The 24,938-nt window shown below is 38.7% G+C and overlaps 1 protein-coding gene across 2 annotated transcripts; it reads right to left on the reverse strand.

Moving 5' to 3' along the window:
- Positions 1-7,656: 7,656 nt before the first annotated feature.
- Positions 7,657-16,123, reverse strand: pmt (phosphoethanolamine methyltransferase). 2 transcript variants are annotated; one of them, XM_061726314.1, is made up of 12 exons: positions 15,964-16,123; positions 14,601-14,772; positions 14,062-14,217; positions 13,722-13,858; positions 12,609-12,760; positions 12,313-12,501; positions 10,280-10,369; positions 10,083-10,172; positions 9,836-9,958; positions 9,564-9,695; positions 8,407-8,523; positions 7,657-8,287 (listed from the first exon to the last, which is right to left on the reverse strand). In XM_061726314.1, exons 1-12 carry the CDS (start codon positions 15,971-15,973, stop codon positions 8,177-8,179), a joined length of 1,479 nt encoding a protein of 492 aa, XP_061582298.1. In that variant the 5' UTR covers positions 15,974-16,123; the 3' UTR covers positions 7,657-8,176. The 2 variants fall into 2 exon arrangements, with proteins under 2 accessions (XP_061582298.1, XP_061582296.1); XM_061726312.1 differs by lacking the exon at positions 15,964-16,123 and adding an exon at positions 15,601-15,727.
- Between the last annotated feature and the right edge of the window lie 8,815 nt (positions 16,124-24,938).

The following is a 24,938-nucleotide window of genomic DNA, read 5'->3' on the forward strand; positions in this document are numbered from 1 at the left end:
CCTCTAGTCGGCAGTGGGTGCGTCCTGCGGGTCACAGCGGAGGAAGTCCGCTCTGATCCACGATGACGACACAACAAGAAATGCACGAGATCGTAAAAGCTGCTGACAAGTGAACATACTCCCCCCCAAACTCACATCTGCAATCCGCTTCACATCTGTTGTCATTGGATTAGTTTTGGATACATTTTCTCATATTTTATATATATATATATATATATATATATATATATATATATATATATATATATATATATATATATATATATATACATGTATATATATATATATATATATATATATATATATATATATATATATATATATATATATATATATATATATATATATATATATATATATATATATATATATATATATATATTCAGAATCAGAATCAGAATCAGAAAAAAGCAATATGTACGAGATAAAATGAAATGAAATGTATAAACAATAAAAAGTATAAACAGTAAAATAAAATGTAGACCGGAGATGTACAAAATTAGGTTTTAAAGTGCCGGGTGAGTCTGTACAAAAGTGACTTAGGAATTTAGGATAGGTAAAAAGTACAGACAGAAATGTACAATGAGGTTTGTAAAGTGCCGGATGAGTCTGTGCAAAAGTTACAGGATTGGAATATATATATATATATATACTGCTGTGCATTTACAGTTTACAAAAATAAATAAAATAAGAAATAAGTATATTTACATGCAAGAAAAATTGGTATTTAATGTCTGTTTCACAGCAGTGTGGCAGATGGGGGGGATGACTTAGTTGAGTCCATACCTCAACCCAACTGAACTGCTGTGGTGAGACCTTGAAAGTTTTGCATAAGCAAATGTCTAAATCTCAATGAACTGAAACAATGTTGCAAAGATGAATGGTGAGAAATTCCTCCACAACAAAATGAGTCACTGATGAAGTCATAGAGGAAGCAGCCGCCAAAGACGAGGAACGCACCTTTGCCCCAAATTTTTTTTGGCTTTATTTTTGCATAAAAAAAATAATGGCACGGTGAAACAAGTCACATGTTGTTGTCTGATGTTGTGCTGTATTTGCCTAGTACCAACAGCCACAGCAATGAATCTTTGTTATGTTTTACCAAAAGAGACCGCAAAAGAGCTGAAAAAGAGAGGTTACTACCTTTTTTTTGTTTTTACATAATTGTGGATAAAACAATAGAGATTGATCATAACCAATTAGTTTACTTTTCTTTTTATAATGGTAAAGGTAGTAGATCCTTTCTGACAGGAAAAAAAAGAAAGCTTTAAAAAGGCATCAGAGCAAATTCCATTTGTTTTAAGCATTGCTCTGTATTAGTTGAAGTCCAGAAAAATAAGAAAACCTGCCAAGAGTACAGCATGATGAAATCCGAGCGGGTTTGAGAGCTGTAATTAGGAAGGTACGGATACTAGACAGACGCAAAAACATTCCAGGTGACAAAAAGTTTGTTTGTCCAAATATTTGTGAAGGGTGTGAATAATTGTGTCTGTACCGCATTTTACTGTCCTACAATAACACATTATACAAAACTAGTTGATTTGAATTTATTCTGAGGACATTCAAATTTCTGTTTAACAATAAGGGGTGCGGATGACATATAGTTTAGTTTTGTAAATGTTTTCTTTGGTAGTGATCCCAATATTAATTAATTTTGTCCAACTGAAACTTGGCTGCAGCCTGAATAATACATCTAAAAGTCTGCAATCCCTCATGTTAACTATTATTCCTAAAGCACAGGCAGAGGAAGAGGAGCAGCGATCCATTTCAGTTTATGAATCACCTTTATCCTGAAACACGTAATTCCTTCGTAGGTCTTACTTTTTCCAACAAGACGCAAATGGCTTCTCTTTAAACCTTCTTCATAAGCTACAACGTTTCACTTTATACATCACATCTTCGTTCTTGTTCGGTGATGCCTTTGCTGTTCTTTCCCCAGGAAATATGCTCAGATCTCATAGCATAATTTTACTGAATGTGGAGATGGTGCTATGCAGATAGCTCCATCATTACATCGAAGCCAGATGAAACAGGTCATTACTTGATTACTTTTGACTAATCTAACTAATTTGTCTAAAGAGAAAGCACCGTCAGCAATTTTTATAATAACATAAATTAACTTTGAAAACATGATAAATTTGAGGTTATGTTTTTGAACTCCAGAAATGCGGAGCCGAACTATACAGTTACCCTGGATAGCATAACTTTGGTATACAGTACAGCTATGAGAAACCTTGGAGTTATGATAGGATGGAATACACTCTTTAATTTACACAAACAAAAGCGCAACAGTGTTAGAATGGTACAAAATGTAAATAGAGTTCAACTAAATCTGAATTCCTTTATTCATTTCCTTCAGTTAAAACCACAAATATTTAATTTTAGTCAGCTAACTGTGCTAACAGCAGTGACACACAGTAATGTATTTGTGTTCCTGCTAAAGTACCTGATAAATTGCCTTAATAGCAAATGTGGCAGAATTGTTACTTCAAAATTAGTGTGGCAGGTCTGCGAGGTCACGTCTCTTCTTGGTTAAGAATGAAACGATCATTTATTCAATTTATGAGTGAGAGACCAAACACTTGGATTCTGAGGAATGACGCTATTTTGTAATCCCTCACCATCTGTTTGATGTGGACTAGTAGTTGCTACCCTGAGATGAACACATCAAAGCCCGGCGATGCTTGGTCATGCTGATGGCTTTCAGCACCCAGCAACCTTAAATAATAATCAAAAAGATTGTGTCGTACACAATGAAATGCTGATTTAACCCATTTTAACTTGTGCCTGTTGAGCATTTCCTGGACATTCAGTTGCTCAGTATCTTACATCTTTAGTTAATAGCAGTGACCCATACATTGATGGTCCATCAGACTGGAAACCAGCGCCATCACTGGCAAAACACGGACTGATTACGCATCATACCCTGATTATACTTTAATTTGATGTAGAAGGTAAGGAAGTGGAGCAAAGTCAGTGACTCAATAAATCAAATCAACATTAGTCTTCAGAAACTACTGCAAAGCTGAGAACAATGAACTCAGTACAGATGTTTTCCTCATCATAATTTCCCCCTTTCATTACAAACAGTGCATTTCATTGTCACTCAAACATACATAGTTCCTTGTCAAAAGAAGAGGAGTGTCATGGTTCCCATGGGTAAATAATGTCACAGACTCACAGAGACGAGATCTTTATCTATACATTTTGCCACGTCTCCAAATGAAACAGGACCTTATACATTTTGCCACGTCTCCAAATGAAACAGGACATGTCATGCTGGTTAGCCTGCTTGACTAGTATGACATGTCATTATGCTGACAACATCGTTTACATGTGCATAGGAAGTGACAGTGGCGGCTTGTGGGCGTAGCCTAAAAAGACTAGCTTTAGTGGAAGTACAAGACAAGCAAGTTTTGAACATTGTGTTTTGCTTACAAACTATGCTGTACATTGACATAAAATTAAAGGACACATATTTTCTAATTAAATAACTCAGAAGTAACTCAGCTTAGACTCAAAAGATTAGATCTTTGCAGTAGTATTCTTTAAATCTGGTTTTAAATTTTAAAGATGTCATATGTAGGAATTACACTGTTGCACCAATACATATATTGCACCAATTTATGATACAAAATGAGTGTACAAGTAGTCAACATGTCACATAGATGAAAACATTTCATCGAAGCTGTGCTAAGATGAGAATGGACATTGTTCAACATTCTGGTATAACTTGCAAGAGGACCTTTTGTTGACTTGTTGACAGACCATCACCAACTACAGAGGCTGTGCTGTGACATCCGGAGACTCATGCGGCCTTGGCAGAGGAGCTGAACAGCTTCTTTGCCCGCTGCAGGTCCAGAGATGGAGTACCTGGGAAGGTGCTCAAGGCATGTGCCAACCAGCTAACTCAGGTCTTCACTGACATTTTCAACCGGTCTCTGGCCCAAGCTGTCATCCTACCCTGCTTGAAATCAGCTACAATCATCCCGGGCCCCAAAAAGTCACCCACTGCAACTCTCAATGACTTCCGCCCTGTAGCACTCACCCCAGTCATCACCAAGTGCTTTGAGAAACTGGTCTTAAAGCACATCAAAGCCTGTCCCCCCCCCCCCCTGGACGCGCACCAGTTTGCATACCGGGCAAACAGATCAACTGAAGACGCCATAACCATCACACTCCACTCGGCGCTGAGTCACCTGGAGAAACAGGGGGGCTACGTCAGGATGCTCTTCGTCGACTTCAGTTCAGCCTTTAATACAATAATACCGGCCTTTCTAATCCCCAAGCTATCCAACCTGGGGCTCCCACCATCCACCTGCTCCTGGATTAAAGAATTTTTGGTGAACCGACCCCAGCGTGTAAAACTTGGTCCTCACCTCTCCTCCTCCTGCACTCTCAGCACTGGCTCTCCTCAGGGCTGTGTGCTGGGCCCACTACTGTACTCGCTCTACACATCGGACTGCAGCCCCGCCCACCCAGAGAACATCATTGTCAAGTTTGCTGATGACACAACGGTGGTGGGGCTGAATACAGGGGGAAACGAGAGATGAGGTCCTTAAACTTGGTGAGTGGTGCGCACTGAACAACCTGGCACTGAACATCACCAAAACCAAGAAACTCATCTTGGATTTCAGGCGGAACAGAGCCGCCCCCGCCCCCGTGTACATCAACGGTGAACGTGTAGAGCAAGTGCAGTCCTCCAAGTTCCTGGGCGTCCACATCACTGCAGACCTCTCCTGGTCTGTCAACACCACTGCACTGGTCAAGAAGGCTCAGCAGCGGCTACACTTCCTGAGGGTGCTCAGGAAGGAGCGCCTGAACACACAGCTGCTGGTGACCTTCTACCGCTCCACCATCGAGAGCCTGCTGACCTACAGTATGCTGTGACAGTGTGGCACTCCAGCTGCACGGAAGCAGACAGGAAGAGGCTGCAGAGGGTGGCCAACACAGCACAGAAGATCATTGGCTGCCCTCTGCCCTCCCTGCCCTCCCTGTCTGATATCTACAGCTCCCGCTGCCTCAACAGGGCAAGGAACATTTTAAAGGACAACACCCACCCCGGTTTCCAATTCTTTGACCTGTTGCCCTCTGGCAGGCACTTCAGGTCCATACGGACACGGACAAACAGACTCAGAGACAGCTTCTTTCCCAAAGCTGTGAACTTTCTGAACCAATAAGCTCCTCATACTGTGCAATATTCTTCATCCATTATGTGCAATATTCTTTCACTCATTCATGTGCATTATTATTCTCTCATTCACTCATTTTCATAGTGAATATATATTTATGTTTCCTGTTTCTTATTTTGTTGTTTACACAGTCTTTGTTTACATAATCTTTGCATGTGTGCACTTTTACGGAGCTGCTGCCTAATCTCATTGTACCATTATAATGATAATAAAGGCTTAGATTGATTGGCAGTTGGGAGTGTTGTGATGTGTTCTGATCTGTGCCACAAAGTCATGACGTTCCTTTAACCATACAGACCTGCTCAAGCTTTGGTGTAAGCAGGGGTGTAGAATTAGCATGGACAGTGGGGTCATGCCCCCACCTTTAGCCAGTAGTTCATAAATTGTCCTCGCAATGTTGTTGACTCCTCCTCTTACTAAAAAAAAAACAAAAACGCGTCAACGTGTCGTTAATCCAGATGTACACAAAGGGTTAAATCAGGTTCTCTACTAGATTTCCAAAACTGCGCAAGAAGGGAAAGGATTTTTCCAAATAATGACAAATATTTTTAGGTGAAGTGTTGGTGTCTGTCATGATCCTTTCCTGGCTTTCCTTTCCTACTGCCAGTTTCATCAGTGCAACCACAATGACCTGTGTTCCCTCACCATATACACACCCACTCCTTCCACTCACTCTTTGCCTGGTTATCTTATCTTATATTGTTCTTATCTTATCTCCATGCAAAGCCTTCTAGCAGTTTTCTCTGGATTGTCTTGTTGGTTTCAACCCTCCCTGTTCCGGACTACTTTGCCTGCTCGTCACTTGTCTGGTTCTTGCTTTGCACGGATTCCCTGCCTGAATGTTTCTGCGTCTAAAAAGGACTGATTTCTGGCCTGTTCAGGTTGTGGACTACCACGTTCAGCTTTGACTTGTACCACCTTATTTTTGGCTAATAAATTGAACTGTTTCACCGGCCTCGATCTGTGCTCTTCTTGGGTTCAACCTCACGCCCATCACAGGTGTCAAAAGGGAGCGAGGATGGCAACAAAAAAACTGAAGGAGCTACTTTTTAAAGAAAATTGTACGTCACTTTCTGAGTTATGTCTACTGATGAATGAGTCCATGATAATGGTTTGCTAATTTTTAAGGTGCTTTGACATGGACTAAAATAGGTTGTACACATGAACATGGTCTTTAACTTCACTGTAGGAAAACAGTGTCAGAGAGTGTTCATTTATCTGGAGAAGAGACTCAATACCTCAGACTAAAATATAAAGATTTAAAAGAAGACGAACAACTTCTCATCTAAGGAGATTTATTTGGAGTTTAAAACCAACCTTGTGGGCCTACAAGGACCAGTTCTGATTGGGTGAGCCTCACAAGTGGATGAAACATGATCTGTGCTTAAAGGATTTAGAACATGATACACATTTGCATATGATAAAATGATCAGTTCAAAAAGATGGGGCGTGGAATCTCTTCACCTTTTCTCCTTTGTCCAATCTCTGAATACAATATCCTGACAGAAAGCTCACCTAATCTGCCTCTCTTATTCCTCCTCCGACTCCCTTCTTTTTAAGATCCTACAGTTTGACCTTGAGATGTTGTGGTCTAATCACAACTTCTATAAATCTTGGATGTACAGGGTGTGTGTGTCTTCCAAAACAGGATATTAGACTAAGCGTTTTCTAAAACTCTTTATCAGAACAAGACGTGTGTGTGTGTGTAAGCATGTAGCAGAAAACAGATATTCTGACTTCTTTTCTTTGTATCAGCTCTCGTAATCACAGAACTAAGGGTTTCTAACCGTCTCATCTTTTCACAGGCCATCACCATTCTTTTTAGAACACAATGCAATATGTTATGGAATTATGATCCCCGTCAGTTCCAACAAAGTCCCTCGGAGCAGCATGTTGTAAAAAAAAAAAGATCAGCCTGCAGAGTCTTTATATTTACATGTGAATCATTTTGGTGCCATACAGGAACTTTTCATTCTGATACCATCGTCAGTCATTGTTTTTACTTAATATTACATATTTTCATGAATTAACATTATTATATTCAGAATTAAATAAAAACACTCAGAAGAGTTTGCTACTAATGTAAACTAATTTTATGTGAATCCCCTATAAGATGATAAAGGACATCCCTTTATCATGTTATAGGGGATTCATACACGTTCCCACCAAATATACGCCCTTGGGCGTAAGTGCAATTTGTCCTGCTAAGAGTTGATCTATGCCCTAAATTAACATTATTTAAGATTCGTAAGTTCCATTGTGTTGCTTTAAATATTGAAATATGATGTGAAATCAGCAATGTTTCTTCCACACTGGTAAGTAGGTTCAACTAATTTTGCTAGTTATGCAAGTATTTATGCTAAACCTATATTACTAGATTGTAATGGAGGGCTTCATTACATAAGTGTGTGTTATTTATAAAGGGGAAATCATGTGTTGTGGGATATAATAGCACAAGCACAGAGGAAGTTGTAAATTTTATTATCGACATGTATTGCAGTGTTTGCCTATCAGCTGGTACTGAGGGCACATAAGTGAAGCATACCTGGTAAATGACTGAGGAGGTGAAGCTACAGTTGCTCATTTGTGTCATTGATTGTGTCAGGCCTTGCAATGTCTTACCTTTGTGTTGTATATCTTCCTGGGATTTAGGCTAAAAGAGTCCCTGGAGCACCTGAACCCAATTTAAAGTTTCTGGGACATACAATGTGGTATTTCAGAAAAATTTGACTGACGACAATTTCAAACACATCTTTAAAAACTAAATGTTCTGTACAAAAAACATTTTTTTGACAAACATTGATAATTAAATTAAACAAAAGAAGTGATGCATTTATGCATTTTGTGAGTTTAAATCCACTGTTTTTCATTGTTTTTATAAACTCACAAAACTGTTTGACTTTCATCAAAGATAAGAATACATAAATAAATGCCAAACAATATATTTCTCCTTTTATTATCTCCTCCACTCTTTGTGAAATTCCTCATTTCTTTGTTGCATGAAAGAGTCCCCATCGCTGGTCTCCACTGTTGGAACGTTCATGTTTTTCTTTCCAGCCATTAACTATTGCAAAATAGTCCTTGTCCGAAAATTCCTGCAGGAAACAGACGAGCATGTTGATTAGACTTTCAAAGATTTAATTTGTAGTTTGTCTGTATTACTATCATGATCATCTGTCTTGGTGTGAATGCATAAGTATTTCTCTATACTAACCTCAATGAATGTATCTTTAATGGCCTCTGCTCTCTGTAGCTCTGTTTTGATCACTTGGATGAACTGGGCTGTCCGATCTTCTGCACGAACATTGCAGAAACCAGCTTCCTGAATGAACTGCATTGACAGAGGAAGAGGGGATGAGGAAGAGCAAGAACAACACCACCCTCTGCTGGGTTTTAGTGAGACATCAGCAACAAATTCACAGAGCCCAGAAGGCCTCGGCATTCTTTTAACAACTGCAAAGCATTAAATCTTTAACATGGCTTTCTAGCATTCCTCAAAATACGTTTTTTTTTTTATTTTTTTTTTAATGTTGATGCACATCTGAACGTGAGTGCTTTTTTAAAAGCACTCACGTTCTTCTGCCCAGAGCGATGCTTTGTGCCCTCCCCTGCTACGCGTCATTCAGGCAGCCAGTCAGCATAGTGCCTCATTATCATAGCCTCCCGCCCACTCAGAATCCCTCATAGAGAAGGAAGTTAGAGAATGGGATGATAAAGACATTCCTCAGAGGCTGAATTTCTAATTTATTTAGCAAAAACAATCAAAAGCGTGTTTTTAAGACATTTAAGGCCTGTTTAAAATAGATATTACATGCCATAATAGGTCCCCTTTAATCATGCATGTATAACAAATAAAACAGTCATCTGTGTTGCTCCTCTTTATGAGACCAGTAACACCAGTGTTTGTATAGATACTGTAGGTCCCAAGATATCACGTCTTTGGTGTCACATTTTGTTTTTTCAGTGACATGAATTTAAATTCATTTTTTAAAATCCTTTAGCAATTTTTTTTATTTGCTGATTGGTACTTACTTACACTAAACACTAAACACATTTTTGAGCTAGTTTCAAATTCTTTGAATATTGATATAATGGTGCACTTTTATTAAAAATATAAATAATCTGTCCTTTCTTCATTTCCACCTTCTTTTACTCAGCCTTTCACCAAATATTCAGTATATAAGATAAACTGATTTTTTAAATTTTTTATGAAACACTAGTAAATACATGCAAATTGTACTTTTAAGCAGAATGGTAAGAAGAGACGCTGAAGTAGACAGGGATCAGGATCTGGTGATGATGATCAGAACTGAACTCTCTATAAGTCAGTGTTGTTCACTCAGAAACTAATAAGCTCTGTTGTAAGCCTACCTTTCCATACTCTGATGGTGTATAGAGAACGTATCCCCGCTGTTTGACATAGGCCTCAAACACTGTCGTCCAGGGCTTCTCCCCACAGCAGTAGTCACTGATGAGCAGCTGACCGCCAGGCTTTAACCATGACTGGATGCAAAGAAACACACGTAGGCTGGTGATCAAGCACATAAAGAAATCTAGACCTGACATAAACAAATTCATAAGTCTGGAAGAAATTTAAAACATACACTCAATACTACAATCCAAAATTAGATGAATCTGCTTACATGGAAGCGTTTGAAGAGGGACAGTTTATCATCGATGTGCAGGATCGTGTCTCTGCTGTAGATCACATCAAATGAACCTTCAGGAAACGTCCTCTTGGTGGCATCAGCCACTTCAAACTGCACCTGAAATAAAGTACATATCATTATGGATATGTTTTAAAAACTAGTGGACAAATGTATGCATAAAAACTTAAAGTTTAGTATGAAAACCAACAGGATGAGCGAGAACACTGAACAATACACGCACTGTTGGAAGTTTCTCAGTTGTCGCTCTCTCGATGGCAATCCCCACCATGTTGTCTGACAGATCCAGGCCAAGCACCTCCACTCCAAATGTCTGAAATATATCATTTTTGCTGTTATTTAGTGTTTTTATTCATGGTTATTGTTACTTAATTTGAGTGCTTTTTGCCTTTAATTTGGTACCAACTGTGTGCCTCTTACCTTTGCCATGTAGAAGTCTCCTCCACCAATGCCACATCCAACATCCAGAACCTTCTGTCCAGGCTTTAGGTTCAGTAGGTCAACAAACTCCTGTTCACAAACACCCCCCCAAAAAAAAAAATAAATATTTTTTTACTTTAATATTTACATTTGTAAAGTAGATTAAAACTTAAAACCTTTTGTTCCCTGAAATATTCATATTCTAAATTATTGAAGTAATTGTGTTGTAGGTTTAATGTAACATCAATAAAATAGGTAATTGGCCCTATCATGCATATTGAAAGCTGCCATTGCAAATTTACTGAAATTAAAAGTAAATTGAGATCAGTAACATCTTGCAAATTATTTGACAAGTCTTTGTGCACATGCAGGCTTGAGTACTTGGTATAGAGTCATTTTCCATCAGACTGAACCTGAAGAGTCTGAAAACTGCCCAATTTAAGTTCTGTAAGCGTTCTGCCTGGTTAGGATTACCTGTAGATAGCCAGAAACCTACTCCAGATTTGTCTTGACTCTTGCTCTAGGTAACTATTATGTGAAATATTTCCTCTCTCAGGCTGATATACTAGTACTCTACAGCAGAGTTTCCTCTTTGTGTTTGGTTTTATTCATCACTATGACACTGCTACTGAGAAGTCATAGGATGCTCCACCAAACTTCCCAAACTGCTGAAGCCAGGGGTCGAGTATGAAGGAGCTGAAGGAGGCAGAGGCATGCAGAGACACAAGGCCCCTACCAAACCTTGCTGTGAGGCAACATTGGTAACCACCAAGCCTCCACGCTGTTTATTTTTGGATGCAATCTGCTGGGTTTCTTAGCAAAGCAATAATTATTGTGGTTATTTTATTGGCTTTGTATTAATTGGAATACTTTGGAGCGAGTTGTACTGTCTTGTTGAAATGCCTTGAGATGACAGTTGTCATGATTTGGCACTATATAAACTAAGCTGAATTGAATGGAACTGAATTGTTTCTCAAGATGACAGAGTTGTTTTTCTTGTGCGATGAGTATTTTTTTTTCCTGTCAACAAAGTGAACCTCTGCTGAGCTAGATGTCACCTGTTTGACCGATATTTTCATGGCTCACTAAGCCAGTTTGGCTGGACAGCCAACCCGAAGAAGAGATACTTTCAAACTCTGAATTTTCATTGACAATGCTGTTATATTCTTGTGTCTATGCCAGTTTCCAATAACATCCTCTAGGCAGCGATTGTTGGTTTTTTTGGGGACTGACTTGCTGTTTGTACTGTGGGAGTTCATATGAAGAGTTGTTCTCTTTGTAAGCCCAAAGATGAACATTTTTCCATAAGAAGACTCCAGCCCGGATCAGCACCCTTCTATCTATAAGGAGAACCACAAGAAAATATCTGGATACTTTTTAAACTTACAGTTGTGTATTTTTCAATTCTACCCCAATAAAATAAAATAAAATAAAATATTATAATGAAATATCTGGGATTACAGTATACGGGCCTATTCATTCTATTTAATTTCAACTCACATCTGTCTTTTGTGATATCTTGGTAGAAAAGATTTAGACATCTAGGATTTTCTTCTATTATCATTTCTTTTGTTGATACCGTGTGTGTTTCCAATCATGTAAATGTTTTATTATCATTTCAAATATATTTATCTGAGGTTTAAAGTCTACTTAATTCAGGCATATTTGTGTTGCATAGGGATAAAGTAACTCAGAGGAAACCTAAATAACAAACAAGGTATTAGCAGCTTGGACAGAGAAAACAGGAAGCAGGAAATATGAAATGTTTTCCTTGGTCAAGCTGCCAAGAAACGCCCACCCTGCTGTTGTTACTAATGTAAAGTTGTTACTCTTCATTTTATTAACAAAGACAGATAGTGAATCAAAATCTGATGTAATGTCATTACTTTTGCTGGCATTTTCTCATAAACTGTAGAACATGTAATCAAAATCCATCAATCTGCTCAGAAACAGAAACTTCTAGATCTGAAGGATTTGTTTTATTTATTCCAATCATTTTCTTCTTCATCTGGATTATCCTGTGTCGTTCTCACCTTGGTGGTTGTGGGTCCCCCTGTGCTGACGTAACCTGGCCCAAACATCTTCTCGTAGCGTAGGATGCCTCGCCGCGTGTACTGCTGGTTGTCTAAAAACTGCTGGAAGGTGCTGAATCCAGTCTGGCTGCCCGAGGAACGGACAGTCTTCTGCAGCAGCCAGCAGATTTGATTTGGATTATTTTTCATCTGAAACAAGAGGAGGATGAGGCAGTAACAAAGGGGATCAAAGACTGCAAGGCACTTCTTTAATAACTCATTTAACATTTGCTGAGATGTTAATTATTTTACAGTACCTCAACATAAGTCTGAACCTTCTTTTTCAACACAATTTCAAAACCAAACGTTTGGCCTGCATCTGGGGCGTCCACCTGCACTGACGATGCCAGATGACTGTACTGGGCCTCGCTGCGGTACAAAGTGGGGTTGAAGTCCCTTTTGCTGTCACCTTTAGAGAAAGCAATGGTGAGTCATTTTTCATGCCTAATTTATGTAAAAGATACACTAACAACTTTTGCTGAAAAAGTATGAGAAACGCAACACAAAAACAAGATGTCAAAAGACTAAATGAAGACAGTTTAGGACTGTCCTAATCCAAGATGGGTCCAAAGGTAAAGAGGAATCACAACTAACAGCCAAATGCTTGAAGATGTCACTGGAATTGGTGAACATCTCTGTTAATGAGTCGAGCATAAAGTCCTTGAACAGGCACGATGTCCATAGCAGAACATCATGATCTCAGGAAAAAGAAGATGAAAACAGGCTGTGGGCATTAAGTTTAACAATTTTTAGTCTGATGAAATGTATGGCACAAAACACCACAACCAAAATCCGGGTGGAGGGAGCATTATCATTTGGGCTTCCTTGTTTGCCTGAGGGCCTGGATGACTTGCAATAGCCACGGAGTAAATGAACTCCCAAGTTTACCAAAAGTACCTGATATGATCATCTCTGAGTGGTTGTCCAGCAGCTAAAGGTTATTAAAAGTTGTGTGATGCAAGAAGAAATGTTCCTTTATGAGTGATCCGGTTAGAACCAGGACCCCAGCCCTATAGAGATGCTCTGGAACGACCTAAAGAGAGCTCTTCACACAAACTAGCTGAAAGCAGTTCTCCAAAGAGCGTTCAAAAACCTGCAGGTCTTGCTTGTTAGAAGTTATCTCTGCCAAAGTAGATTTGAGCAGCTATTAACTAAAATGGTTCATTTAGGTTTTCATCGTAAACAGCACTGTGTGAATGTTTGATGGGTAAAGAAAGATTGAGTCTAATAATCAAATTATTATTATATTGTGGCTTAGAAAGATCGTGTTTGGAGATATAAATCTTTCATTTAACATTCCTAAATCAGTTTGAGCTAGGACAACATTTTTAAGCGCTGAAAACAGAAACAGGAAGAAGTTTGATTGCTACCTGAACGGTGGTTGCAGGACTCCCTGAAAAAAAGAAAGCCACCAGGCTTGAGCCAGTGAAGCATTTTCTCCATACAGGATTTCAGCTCGCCGTCACTCAGGTACATCAGCAACCAATTAGAGAAGATGAAGTCGACACTGTGGAGAAAGTTAAATAACTACCATGACATGTGAGAGCCGTCTTTGTGAAACAGATTGTGTAACAGCAACATTTGGGGAATCTTCTTAATGTCACTACATTTAAAAATGTCCTGACTGACCCACAGAGCTGCACTGCCCTTCCAAAAACCACAGTGCTTTTCTTTAGTATGACAGGATGTTTCAGAGGTCTTTACACACACCTGTGTTGGGGGATATCCATCTTAGTGACATCAGCTTGGAGAAAGGTAACGTTGCTATGGTGACCATTTTGCTGCCTGTTTTTCTCCACGAAGCTTTCCATGAAGTCCACAGCCGTCACGTGGGCGGCTTTGGTCAGCAGGTGGCTAGTGTAGCGCCTGTAATCGCACATGACAGGATTCTATATGAGTAATGTGCTCCTCAGTTAAAAAGATTTCTTCTGAGGTTACGAATTGCATCAGAAAATGACCAGAAATCACTTTTTCACACAGGGCCATGTAGGTTTGGATTTTTCTTTCCCCTTAATAAAAAAACCCCTTCATTTAAAAACTGCATTTTGTGTTTACGTGTGTTATCTTTGTCTAATATTTAAAGTTGTTTGATGATCTGAAACATTTAAGTGTAACAAACATGTAAAAAATAAGAAATCAGGAAGGGGTCAAACACTTTTTCACACAACTGTGTATATATATATATATATATATATGTATATAAATAAAAGGGAAACACAGAGAAAGGACTAATGCAGCTATGCGCTCACCCGATCCCTGCCCCCAGTTCCAGCACCCGGTGCCCAGCCAGAGCCGGCAGCATGGAGAGGATCTCTGGCAGCTCCTGCTCAGTCAGCTCCTTGGCACGAGAATCCAGCATCATCTCCTCCACTGTGGCGTCTTTGGAGTGTTCCTTCCAAAACGCTGTCATATCGCAACGAACTGCAGAGTACACAAGTGTATGGAGGAAGTTTGTAAAAGATTAGCATTTGTGAATGTTAACAATCTGAATGCAGAGCTAATCTGCAGAGTATGATGAAAAGAAACATGAGCTTGTAGGCTAGAACAACAAAAAGGAAAGATCAGTGTTAGTACCAATATGTTTATAGAAAATAAAAGAAATGTAAATAACAGTGCTGTGTGCTCTTGAATGATGCAGTAACGACAAATTTAGAATCAAAAATAAGTTATTCTGCAGTTTTAACTGCTGAGGTACAAGCACACCTGCTTGTGAAACATCAATCATGACACATAAAAAAGTATTTGTTAAAATTATCTCTAAAATATTATCAACTGCTTTTATTGCCCCTCCATTCCTAAACTTTTCCCCAGAAGAGCTGGAATCTGTATGCCAGATTAACCATTAGTCAAACCTGATGAAGCAATCTTGCAGAAATCTGGTCATATGACGCATGAAGGGTTGCCAAAAATCTCCTTCACTGCATTCTCCCTTCAGAGACCGGGAATTCTTACAAGCTTTGGTAAGTATACATTTAATTTCCTCACCAAGGTTTAATTTGCTTTCTTTAAAAGGGTAGACTGAACATTCAAACGGCTTGTAAAATGTAGCAAATAACATGACACCCTCTACTCCGTCATATCTTATCAGCAACAATAGAAACATTTATCTAAAATGTGTCAGTAAACAAGAACAAAACTGCAACATTTGCCAAATAATAGTAGGAAAATCTTTTTTTTCCTCTATATTTTTCGGGAAACTCCATCAAATAAAAGTTACATAGTAGACTCAGAACAAATTAAAGGTGTAACCTGGAAAGAGAGGGTGTCGGCTATTCATGGCCCGTTGCCTGGTTACATACAGCGGATAATGCAAGGATACCAGGATAACTGCAGGTTAACAGAGACCTGACAAAGCCACTGGTCCTCTGACAGCTCCGGTCCCTCACTGACACATTCCAGCCCAGTGCTCACAGCAGGATTACTTCCAACAGCTGAGTGAACAATTACAACAAAACAACACGAGGCAGCTCCAACAAAACCCTCAAAACCTACAGTAACTTTGGAGTCCCCATGTGCACCAGCCTTACAATAATCCACACGATCAAAGTTTCACATTATGAAGAGAATCCTTGTTTATTGTTATCATTACTATCATCATAAGTCTGCTCATACCTTTTTCCATGGTCTTTTGTTGATTTCCCTGCAGTTGCTTAAAATAAATTGACTATGTTCAGTCTGGTAGTTATTGATTACTTTTAATAATTCGTTACTCCTCCCTGTAGAAAAGAGGGTTAGACCTCATGGGCGCTCTTTAAATAACATTTGGTGCGGTGTCGTGCAGAGGAGGTGGGCGCCAGGTAGTAAACTGGCCATTAGGACTCGACCTGTGCAGTGGCAGGGGAGGGAGGCGCATGAATAATCATCCATCAAGCCTGAATTATGGTTCCGCGTTAACCAACGCAGAGCATTTGGCGTAGGGTACGCGGCGACGCGCACCGTACGGTGCACGCCGCCGCGTACCCTACGGCGTATGCTCTGCGTTGGTGTAACGCGGAACCATAAATCAGCCTTCATTCAGGAGTGAGGCTCCGTAGATCAGCAGACGACAGCGTGCGGCGGTCCTTGTAACTAAGTGTTCATACTTCTTCTCATGAACTAGTTCAAAGTTCAGTTCACATAGTTTACAAATGAATAGTTCACGTTCAGTTCATCATTTTCACTTTGAACTAGTTCAAATTCAGTTCATTTCAATATTTTTAGGTGAGAAATAAGAATAAAACACCACCCTATCCTAAAACTGTTCACTGTATACAATCATCAGAGGTGGACAGGGTACTCGACCCCAGTACTTGAGAAAGAGTAAAAATACTACTGGTCAAAATTTACTCCGTTACAAGTAAAAGTAGCTCAGTCAAAATATTACTCGAGTAAGAGTAGAAAAGTACTTGCTTTTAAAGGTACTTAAGTATCCAAAAGTAAATGCTTTTAAATGTACTTTAAGTAAAAGTAAGAGTACGAGTAAATTTCTTATTTTCCACATCAGTAAATTACTATATTTTTTTCTAAATTAATTTAAGGATCTCTTAACTATTGTTTCTGAGAATTAACTCTTTGAAACCAGCTGCACTGATGTGCTGCTTTTAGAACCACAATGTTATATAAAACCTGCAGAAACACCAAAAACAAATCAAATGAATGGGATCATAAGAGGACAGCAGATGATGCAGAGTTTATTAACAATCATGAACTGAAACCAAATGAACCTGCACCATCCAACCAAGTCTGGATCCCCCTCAAAGACCACTGCTTTACAAAAAACTACATCTCTGCTTTCAATAACTCAATGTTGAAGTCACTTAACTTTACAGGAAGGACATGTACCAGTACAATATAGCAATATAGAGCATAACAAACTGTCTCCCCATGTCTGTCTTGTCTGTCTCCATGCCTGTCTCCCAATATCCGTCTCCCAATGTCTGTCTTGTTCGTCCCTGTGCCTGTCTCCCAATATCCCAATATTCTTCTCCTGACGCAGGCGTAGCCATTGTTGCGGCTCTGTTTTGACAAACACAGGCTACTTTGGCGGTATCGTTTTGAGGAGGCTTGACGTATTTCCGCTTTACGTACATCCCAGTGGAGAGCGTGCACTGTGATAGGTCTCCTCCTTTGACAAAAACAGCTTGTGTCCAATAGGATTTTAGGGAAGAAGAAAAAAGAGCAGTGATGACGTCGTTGTCTCGTCGAGTATTTTAAATGTGCCCGCTGGTGAAATGTATTCCGTAATAATTGGACCTAAACAGTGAAGCTGAAACTCACATAATCCGGACAGTTCAAATTCCAGTTCATGATCTGCAGATCTGAACACGTTCACTTTCAAGTTCTTTATGTTGCGTTCATTTCAACGTCCTCACAGAAATGAACGTGTTAAATGAACGTGTTCATTTGAACATGCACAACACTGGTCCTTACACGCCTCTGACAGCTGTCAATCATCCATTAGAGACTTTCTGCACACTTACAAGTTTATGCAGCTCGGTCGGTCAGAGAGATGCTTCCCTGCGTCGGTCTGCCTCACCGGTTTGGGCCCATCTCACCTCTGTTGGGCTGACACGTCGCAAAATGTCTCGTGTTGTGCACATATGATGTATTGAATTTTTTTTTAATAGAAGTTTTATTTCAAACATGTATATAAAATGAAAGTGAAAAAATAGTAATAAAAAGATAAACATTTACATCTTCATATAAACATATGTTCGAAAAAAAGGAGTAGGAAGAAGTGTACGCTTTTATGTAACGTTGCCTTTGTTTCTTGTGGAAATGATCTGAGCGCTGTTGCACCCGTAGGAACTGAAACAAGCCAGTTGGCACCTTTTCTCAGGGGTCCCTCGGAGTTTGGGGTTTTTACAGTGGGCTTTATTAATAGAATCACTTATAGATAACAGTTATGCGATACAGTGTATAATAAGATCTTTTTATAGGGACCATATTTTAGTTTTCAATAAAGGCAAACTTTGGGCTGCCAGCCTTAAGTCAATGAGTCATTCACCGCCAGGAAAAGCCAATGGCTTAACTCATTAAATGTTTTTTTTTTATTTTATTTTTTTTTATCCTTGAACACAATTTTTTAAACAAGAGAAACACACTTTATAAAAACTGCTAGTAGAGGAAATATAATATAAGAAAAAGAACAATTGGGAGGTATCATGAACAAGAGGTACCGGTAAACAAAAATTAAGATAGACAAGTAAAGTTAAAACAAAGGAACAGTAAGGCATTTTAAAGCAAATAGCATCAACATTTCAGAAAGAGACTTAAGATAAAAGATACTTTGATATATCGGTTAATAATTTTTTTGCAGTTATTAATTTGACTTTATTTTTTAAAGAAACAAAAAAACTTTTGAAATCATTTATAAAAAATTGGAAAGAGGGCTTCATTTTTCTCCACTTACAACAATGTATGTGATATTAAGCCGGTAAGAGAATGACATTAACCAAGGACACTGATTTGTCAATTGTATCTATATAAAAAATAATGTTACTAACTCATTAAATGTGTTGTTGCCACAATGTTGGTTAATGTGAATAATTACCCCAAACCGATGGTTTGCATTACTTACATTATTAGTGGTTGTAATCATTATTGTCACTCAGTTCATGCTCCATGTTCAGTTTACTTGCTAGTGGGGGCCATTTACATGGCAAAGCAAAGGTCAGATTGAGGTCACACCTGCATTCAGTTGCAAAGTCGTAAGGTGACATTTCCAAAACTTGGATTAACACTTGTCACCGCTATTGCATTCAGTCGTGCATATACTGTGAATGATGTAGCAGCACGTGCGCTGTAAATAGTGAATACTACTATTGCTGCATTCAATTTATACGAAACTGGGGAACAAAGCGACCTTGCGAAAGTGGAATTAAACACCCACTGAAAATTGGTAATGTAGACTAGTCAGATTAACTGAAGTTACAGCAGCATTACAGTGCAGATTAAAATCTAATTTAGCATTATAAATATCCAACTTGATCAATAAAAATACATTGATTAAAGTGACTGGGCCTGTCTTTATTGGTCGCCATCAATTTCTTAATCTCTTAAGGAATTTATGGAGTTGGAAAAGCATAATTTTTGATATATAACAAAAAAAATAAAGACATATAAATCATGGAACTACATAAAACAGAAGACTGTCCAGGAGAGCGTTAGTCCAACACAGTGCTTATTACCCTCAGGTTGTGTATTTTGTGTCAGCTCTTACAGGCATGAATGCCTATGTTTATCACACTGACTATAAAACACATCCTCGGTGTGTGTTTTCACCATACTGTTGTTGGGTCATTGGCTGTAAATGTTTAATATTTGGGCTACTAGTTTTTTCTTCTTGTCCGCCTCTTTTGAACTTTGACCTGGTGTAATTGAGCTTGTGAGTTACGTCATCACTGTTTTTCTGACCATTTTTAACAAGAACAGGTCACATGAAAAAAAGCACCAAGCAGAGAACCATTCACTTTCTTTTGTAGCTACTGATTTAATTAAACGTTGAATGAAATACATGTTCTACAAATCACATTTGGTCAAAGTGAAAAACTGAATGAAAAGTTTGTGATTAAAAAAAATTGCCACCTTTAAGGTGAAAAAAAGAGGGCAAAGTACACTGACTTCTACATAACAGGTTATACAGAACTTGTTGTGATAACCGTAGGCCATGGAGTAGGTCCCTGTGAGCCTCTCTCGCAGGCTTTGAATAACAGAAATGTTTTACTGTGAATAATTGAAAAGTTCCCTGTCAACACCAGGACGTGAGACATGCCTGTTTACTTCAATAAAGGATTTATTTATCACACACCCACGTGTATTACAGTCGACTCAAAGATGCCTGAGCCACAGAAAGAAGGCGTAAAGCCCCGGGCTGTAGTCTTGGTGTGTGATCTACCCAGGTTGGTGAGTTTGACTTTTAACACAGATGCAGCACATAGAGACACAGCCAAAGTTCATTGTGACCAGACCAAACAGACCAAGCAGCAGGGACTTTCTGTTACAATTAGAAGCAAAAAAAAAGCTTTATTTCAGCATATCTGTTCAGAGTTTGATACTTTGGATGTTTGACACAACTACTTCAGGTGAGATTGAACTATTGGCTCATTATTGAACTACCCGATTTTGAATACATGTGAGGTTAGTTTAGTGTGTATTAGAGCAGTTAAAAGTATTTGTACTCACTATCCATTTGACTCTCTATGCATATGCCTTTTCCCTGTTAGTCAAAGCTCAAATGTTTATGTTCAAAATTCAGCTGTGTGCTTGCATATGCAGCCTCACCACAGATTCAGTAGTATTTCAAGATGTGTTCAAGAAGAAGAATGAAAACATAAACACTTAAAGCTCCATGACAACCAAGCAAGCTGAAGCAGGTGATGATTTAGATGAAGAGGACAGAACTCTTGTACACTCTTATCAAAGGTATATGTACCATTGATAAGAGAGTGATAGATATTATATATTATGTATCTTAATTTCACATGAGTTGTGCTCAGCGAACCAGAGGAGAAGCAAAGTGAAGTCCGGCAGAGTCCCCCAAAAATGTGAAGGCATTCTTAAAAAGGCACACATTAAAAATATGTGTAAATAAATTATTACAGTAATGCATCTTTCAGTCTCAGTTGATAAGACTCATTAAACATGCCTGAGCTTCAAGGCCTTCTGAATTGGCAGGTGTTGAAATTCTGCAGATTCACCAGCACCACTACAGTAACGGTATAGCTGAAAGAAGATGAATGTGATTTTCAACAGTTTGGGGGAAAAAAATTAATAAATAAAGTCCTAAACCTGTAATAACATCAAGATGACAACACAATATCAGAATCAGAAAAGCTTTATTGCCAGGTCAGACATAAATCAGACGAGAGAACTTGACTCCGGTTTACACCGATGGCACCATTAATACGGACGCAATATGAAAAATACATGGCTGGATGCAAATTAGCTGGTGATCACAAGCTCTCATACGTAGTGCAGTATCTTCTGAATGCTAGAAGAAAGGTTATAGAAATTTATAAATACAACAGACAAAATAATAAAATATGACAACATCCTTCTGTCTTTTTTCCTTGGAAATATGCATTCCTCTCATTAAAAACTACCTTGAAATAAAACCCAGTCATATTTATACTCACACTTTTTGTTGCGTGATGTGTGACATCACAAATATTTAATTTTTTTAACAAATCAACAAGAAAAAAAAATTGCACAAGGTTTTAGGAGGTTAAAGGTCATATTCTCAATCATGAATCCATTGACCTGTATGTGTGTTCATGTTTAACCACAGTCACTTTGTTTTTTCTACAGCAGACAATGTACTGAGTTGCCAAAATCAGCTCATAACTTTCAGACACAAAAGGAACTTTTCCATAATCGACACATGTTGTGGTGTATGAAACATGCACCTTTTTGAAAGTCAAAAGTCACAAACTGTCATCTCAACAACAACTTGAAAGATTTTATGTAAAAAAAAAAGTGTTCCAGTTTTTGATATGAACCTCCTAAGACCTAACGTCAGATATTTTGTTGTCTACTGTATGTCATAATATTGAATGTCTTAACGGCTGCCCAAAGCAACAAGAAAAAAAAATTGCACCAGGTTTTAGGAGGTTATTTATGATTATTATTATGATGCTTTATGATGCATTTATAAGGAAATGTAGCTTATAAATGTAAAGGTACATTTATTGGCATAAACTGAAAACTGCAACCAGCTAAATGACCTGCACACCCAAACTGTGGTGGCCTTGAGCAGAAACTGTTTGTTCTGCGGCCAGTGTTTGGCTTGTCCATTTTTGGTTACTGTATAAGCATACAAGTGCAGCGAGGCACCAGGAAAAAGAGAAGGAATCTCAATATTTTTCAGTCTACAGAAGTCAAAGCTCAAAAATGTTCTCAGCAATGGATTGTGGGTTTGCAAAGTGGCAGTGCTGAGTGTGAGATGAGTGTATTTCATTTTCCTTCTGGCTTCATGTTTTATAGTGTGCTGAAGTTTAAACACAATCACACAGCAGTTATGGAAAAAAAAAAAAGGGGGGGGGGCATGATTGAGGGGGGCCCCTAATGGTGATGAAATGTTAATACAGACAAAAATAATTGCACTAAGTTATTAACTAAAATATAATCACAAATGTTTTATTTTCAATGTCCTGGTAACAATAACTATTTGTTTTGGAAACATCAGCGCCTGCAGCCCCCCCTCTAATTATGTACAATGGTCTGACTGGATCAGCCGCACGCAGCGCACCGGCAGTTTGTCACAGACAGTATTCAGAGTTCTCCGTTCTTCATGTCAACCGCCATGTCATTTTTCTCTCATAAATATGGCAATGATAGTCAAAAATACCATTCAATTGTGTGTAAAATAACACCAAAAAAATGTGCCGCTGTGTCGGGGGGCTCTGTTCAATTCAATTCAATTCAATTTTATTTACAGTATATAGCGTCTTCTACAACAGAAATTGTCTCTAGGCACTTTCCAGAGACCCAGAACACGTAAATATTATTTTCATGGTGCCCAAAATCCCTAGCGGCCCCCTGAATGGTGTCTGCAGGTAAATGCAGCTTTGACCTGTTTCTATTTCCAGAATTGATGGTCTCGTGCTCGTCTCCTATGAAGGGCAGCATATAGATACGTGTAAATAAACAAAAGTGGCTGTCTTAACAGGAAACCATAGCAACAAAACATATTTTTACTCAGGGAGATGGCAACTTCAATGGTAGCGCCATACTGAGTTGAAACTGATTTTTACAGAAACCAATAACATCCACATCCTGTAATGAACCCAACTCTATATTTTACAGTTTTAATCAAATGTATCTCATGCAACTTTAATGGATATGGAGTATATTGCCTTTGCACATATTTCAACTCTCCAGGGCAGAACACTCTGCTCTGGTGGAATCAACATTACATGACTTTTGTCCACTAGATGTCAGTAAATGTCCAACAATTCGGTTATGATCCGATTGGGGTGAGGTTGGAGTTTTAACACTTTTATAACGTTGAATGTGCGAATGAGAGAGGAAAATGCAGATACTTGTTGTTATGTTATTATTCAGAAAAAAACTAATGCTACCATTTATGATATTTTGATATTTTGTAGGTTAATTGATGATTTTAAATTGCCCGTAGGTGTGAGTGTGAGTATGCCAGGTTGTTTACCTGCGATAGACTGGTGACCTGTCCAGGGTGTACCTGCCTCTCGCCTGTAACGAGCTGGGACAGGCTCCAGCAGACCCCCGGGACCCTGGATAAAGTGGGTATAGAAAACTGATGGATGGATGGATGGAATTTAGGTCAAATTTGGCACTTATGGCTCAGTTACACCCTGGGAAGTGCCATTTAGATGTGTCCCAAAGTCCATGAACTGGATCAAACTTGGGTTTCGATGTATCTTGTTCGGTGTATGAGTCAGATGCACCACGGATTTCATATGTTGGTTCTGATATGACATTTGGTAGGCATTGTGAAGGCAGAAGAAACGGGCCATTTCTGGTAGATTTGTGGTTGACTTTAGGCAGCCACACTCACACGAAGTCATATGTTGTCAGTCAAAAACAAAATGTGGGCTAAAGAAAACTACAGAAAGTGGACAAGCTTGGGGTGAACAGTCTTTGCTATCGGGGAGGGATGTACATTTGACGGTGATCATTTTACACTGCGCAAAGGAAGCTGGCTAGTTTACACACTCAAGCAGGTGTTGATTAACAAAACACACACATGTAGCAGTCAGTAATAAAAACCAAGTGTGACGCAAGGGCAAGAAGAAAAACTACCCAGCAAGCACAAGGGGACAATTTTCAAAATTTTACACACATGTCCACAATTCCTTTATCTTAGGTGACAAAAGAATAATTTAAGTGCCTACTTAACCAGCAAAACAAATTACTGACACATTAAGGATAGGATTAAGGGGATTTTTTTTCCCATTTTGAACTGCTCGTATGGTTACATTTCTTACGTGATGTAAAGCCAGATGATAATAAACCTACTTTTACCACGTGTAAATATTCATGAGACCTTTCATGTTGTAACGGTTTGTTTTGATTTGTGTACGGAGCTCTAAAATTAGCCTCATCTCCTGGGACAGAAGAGCATCTTTGTCTGTTTTACAAACATCTTCTCCTAACAGAGGAAGACAGGTACTGGTCTTATAGATTAGGTGTTGAACAAAAAACACATTTGCCTTCCTCAGATTCATACGGGAAATTACCAGAGACATATTTCATGTGCTGGCTCCCTGGGAGAAAATAAAGAAAATTGCTCTTCACTTGAACTTGAGTGCAGATGAGTCGTCGCCGGAGGGGAAAAAGCATCTTTGCACATGAAAGATTCATTTAAAATCTCACAAACCTCAACAAGTGGTTCCAGGTTTCTAAACTCCTGCGAGAAGAGGTTGAAGGATGCATCAGTGATTATGCTATACAGTGCGTAAAATATTTATTTATTTATCTTACTTCTGGGATGCATGTCGAAATCATAGAAAACCACGTGTGCTTGTTAATACTTGCCCGCTGTATACACTACATCTCCATATGTTCACTCATAGGTCTATTTCAATCCCACTCACGACTGAGCTGATATTAACCAGTCTGTGTCTGGA

This window comes from Cololabis saira, chromosome 7 (assembly GCF_033807715.1).
Source record: "Cololabis saira isolate AMF1-May2022 chromosome 7, fColSai1.1, whole genome shotgun sequence".
In the NCBI taxonomy this organism is placed as follows: Eukaryota; Metazoa; Chordata; class Actinopteri; order Beloniformes; family Belonidae; genus Cololabis; species Cololabis saira.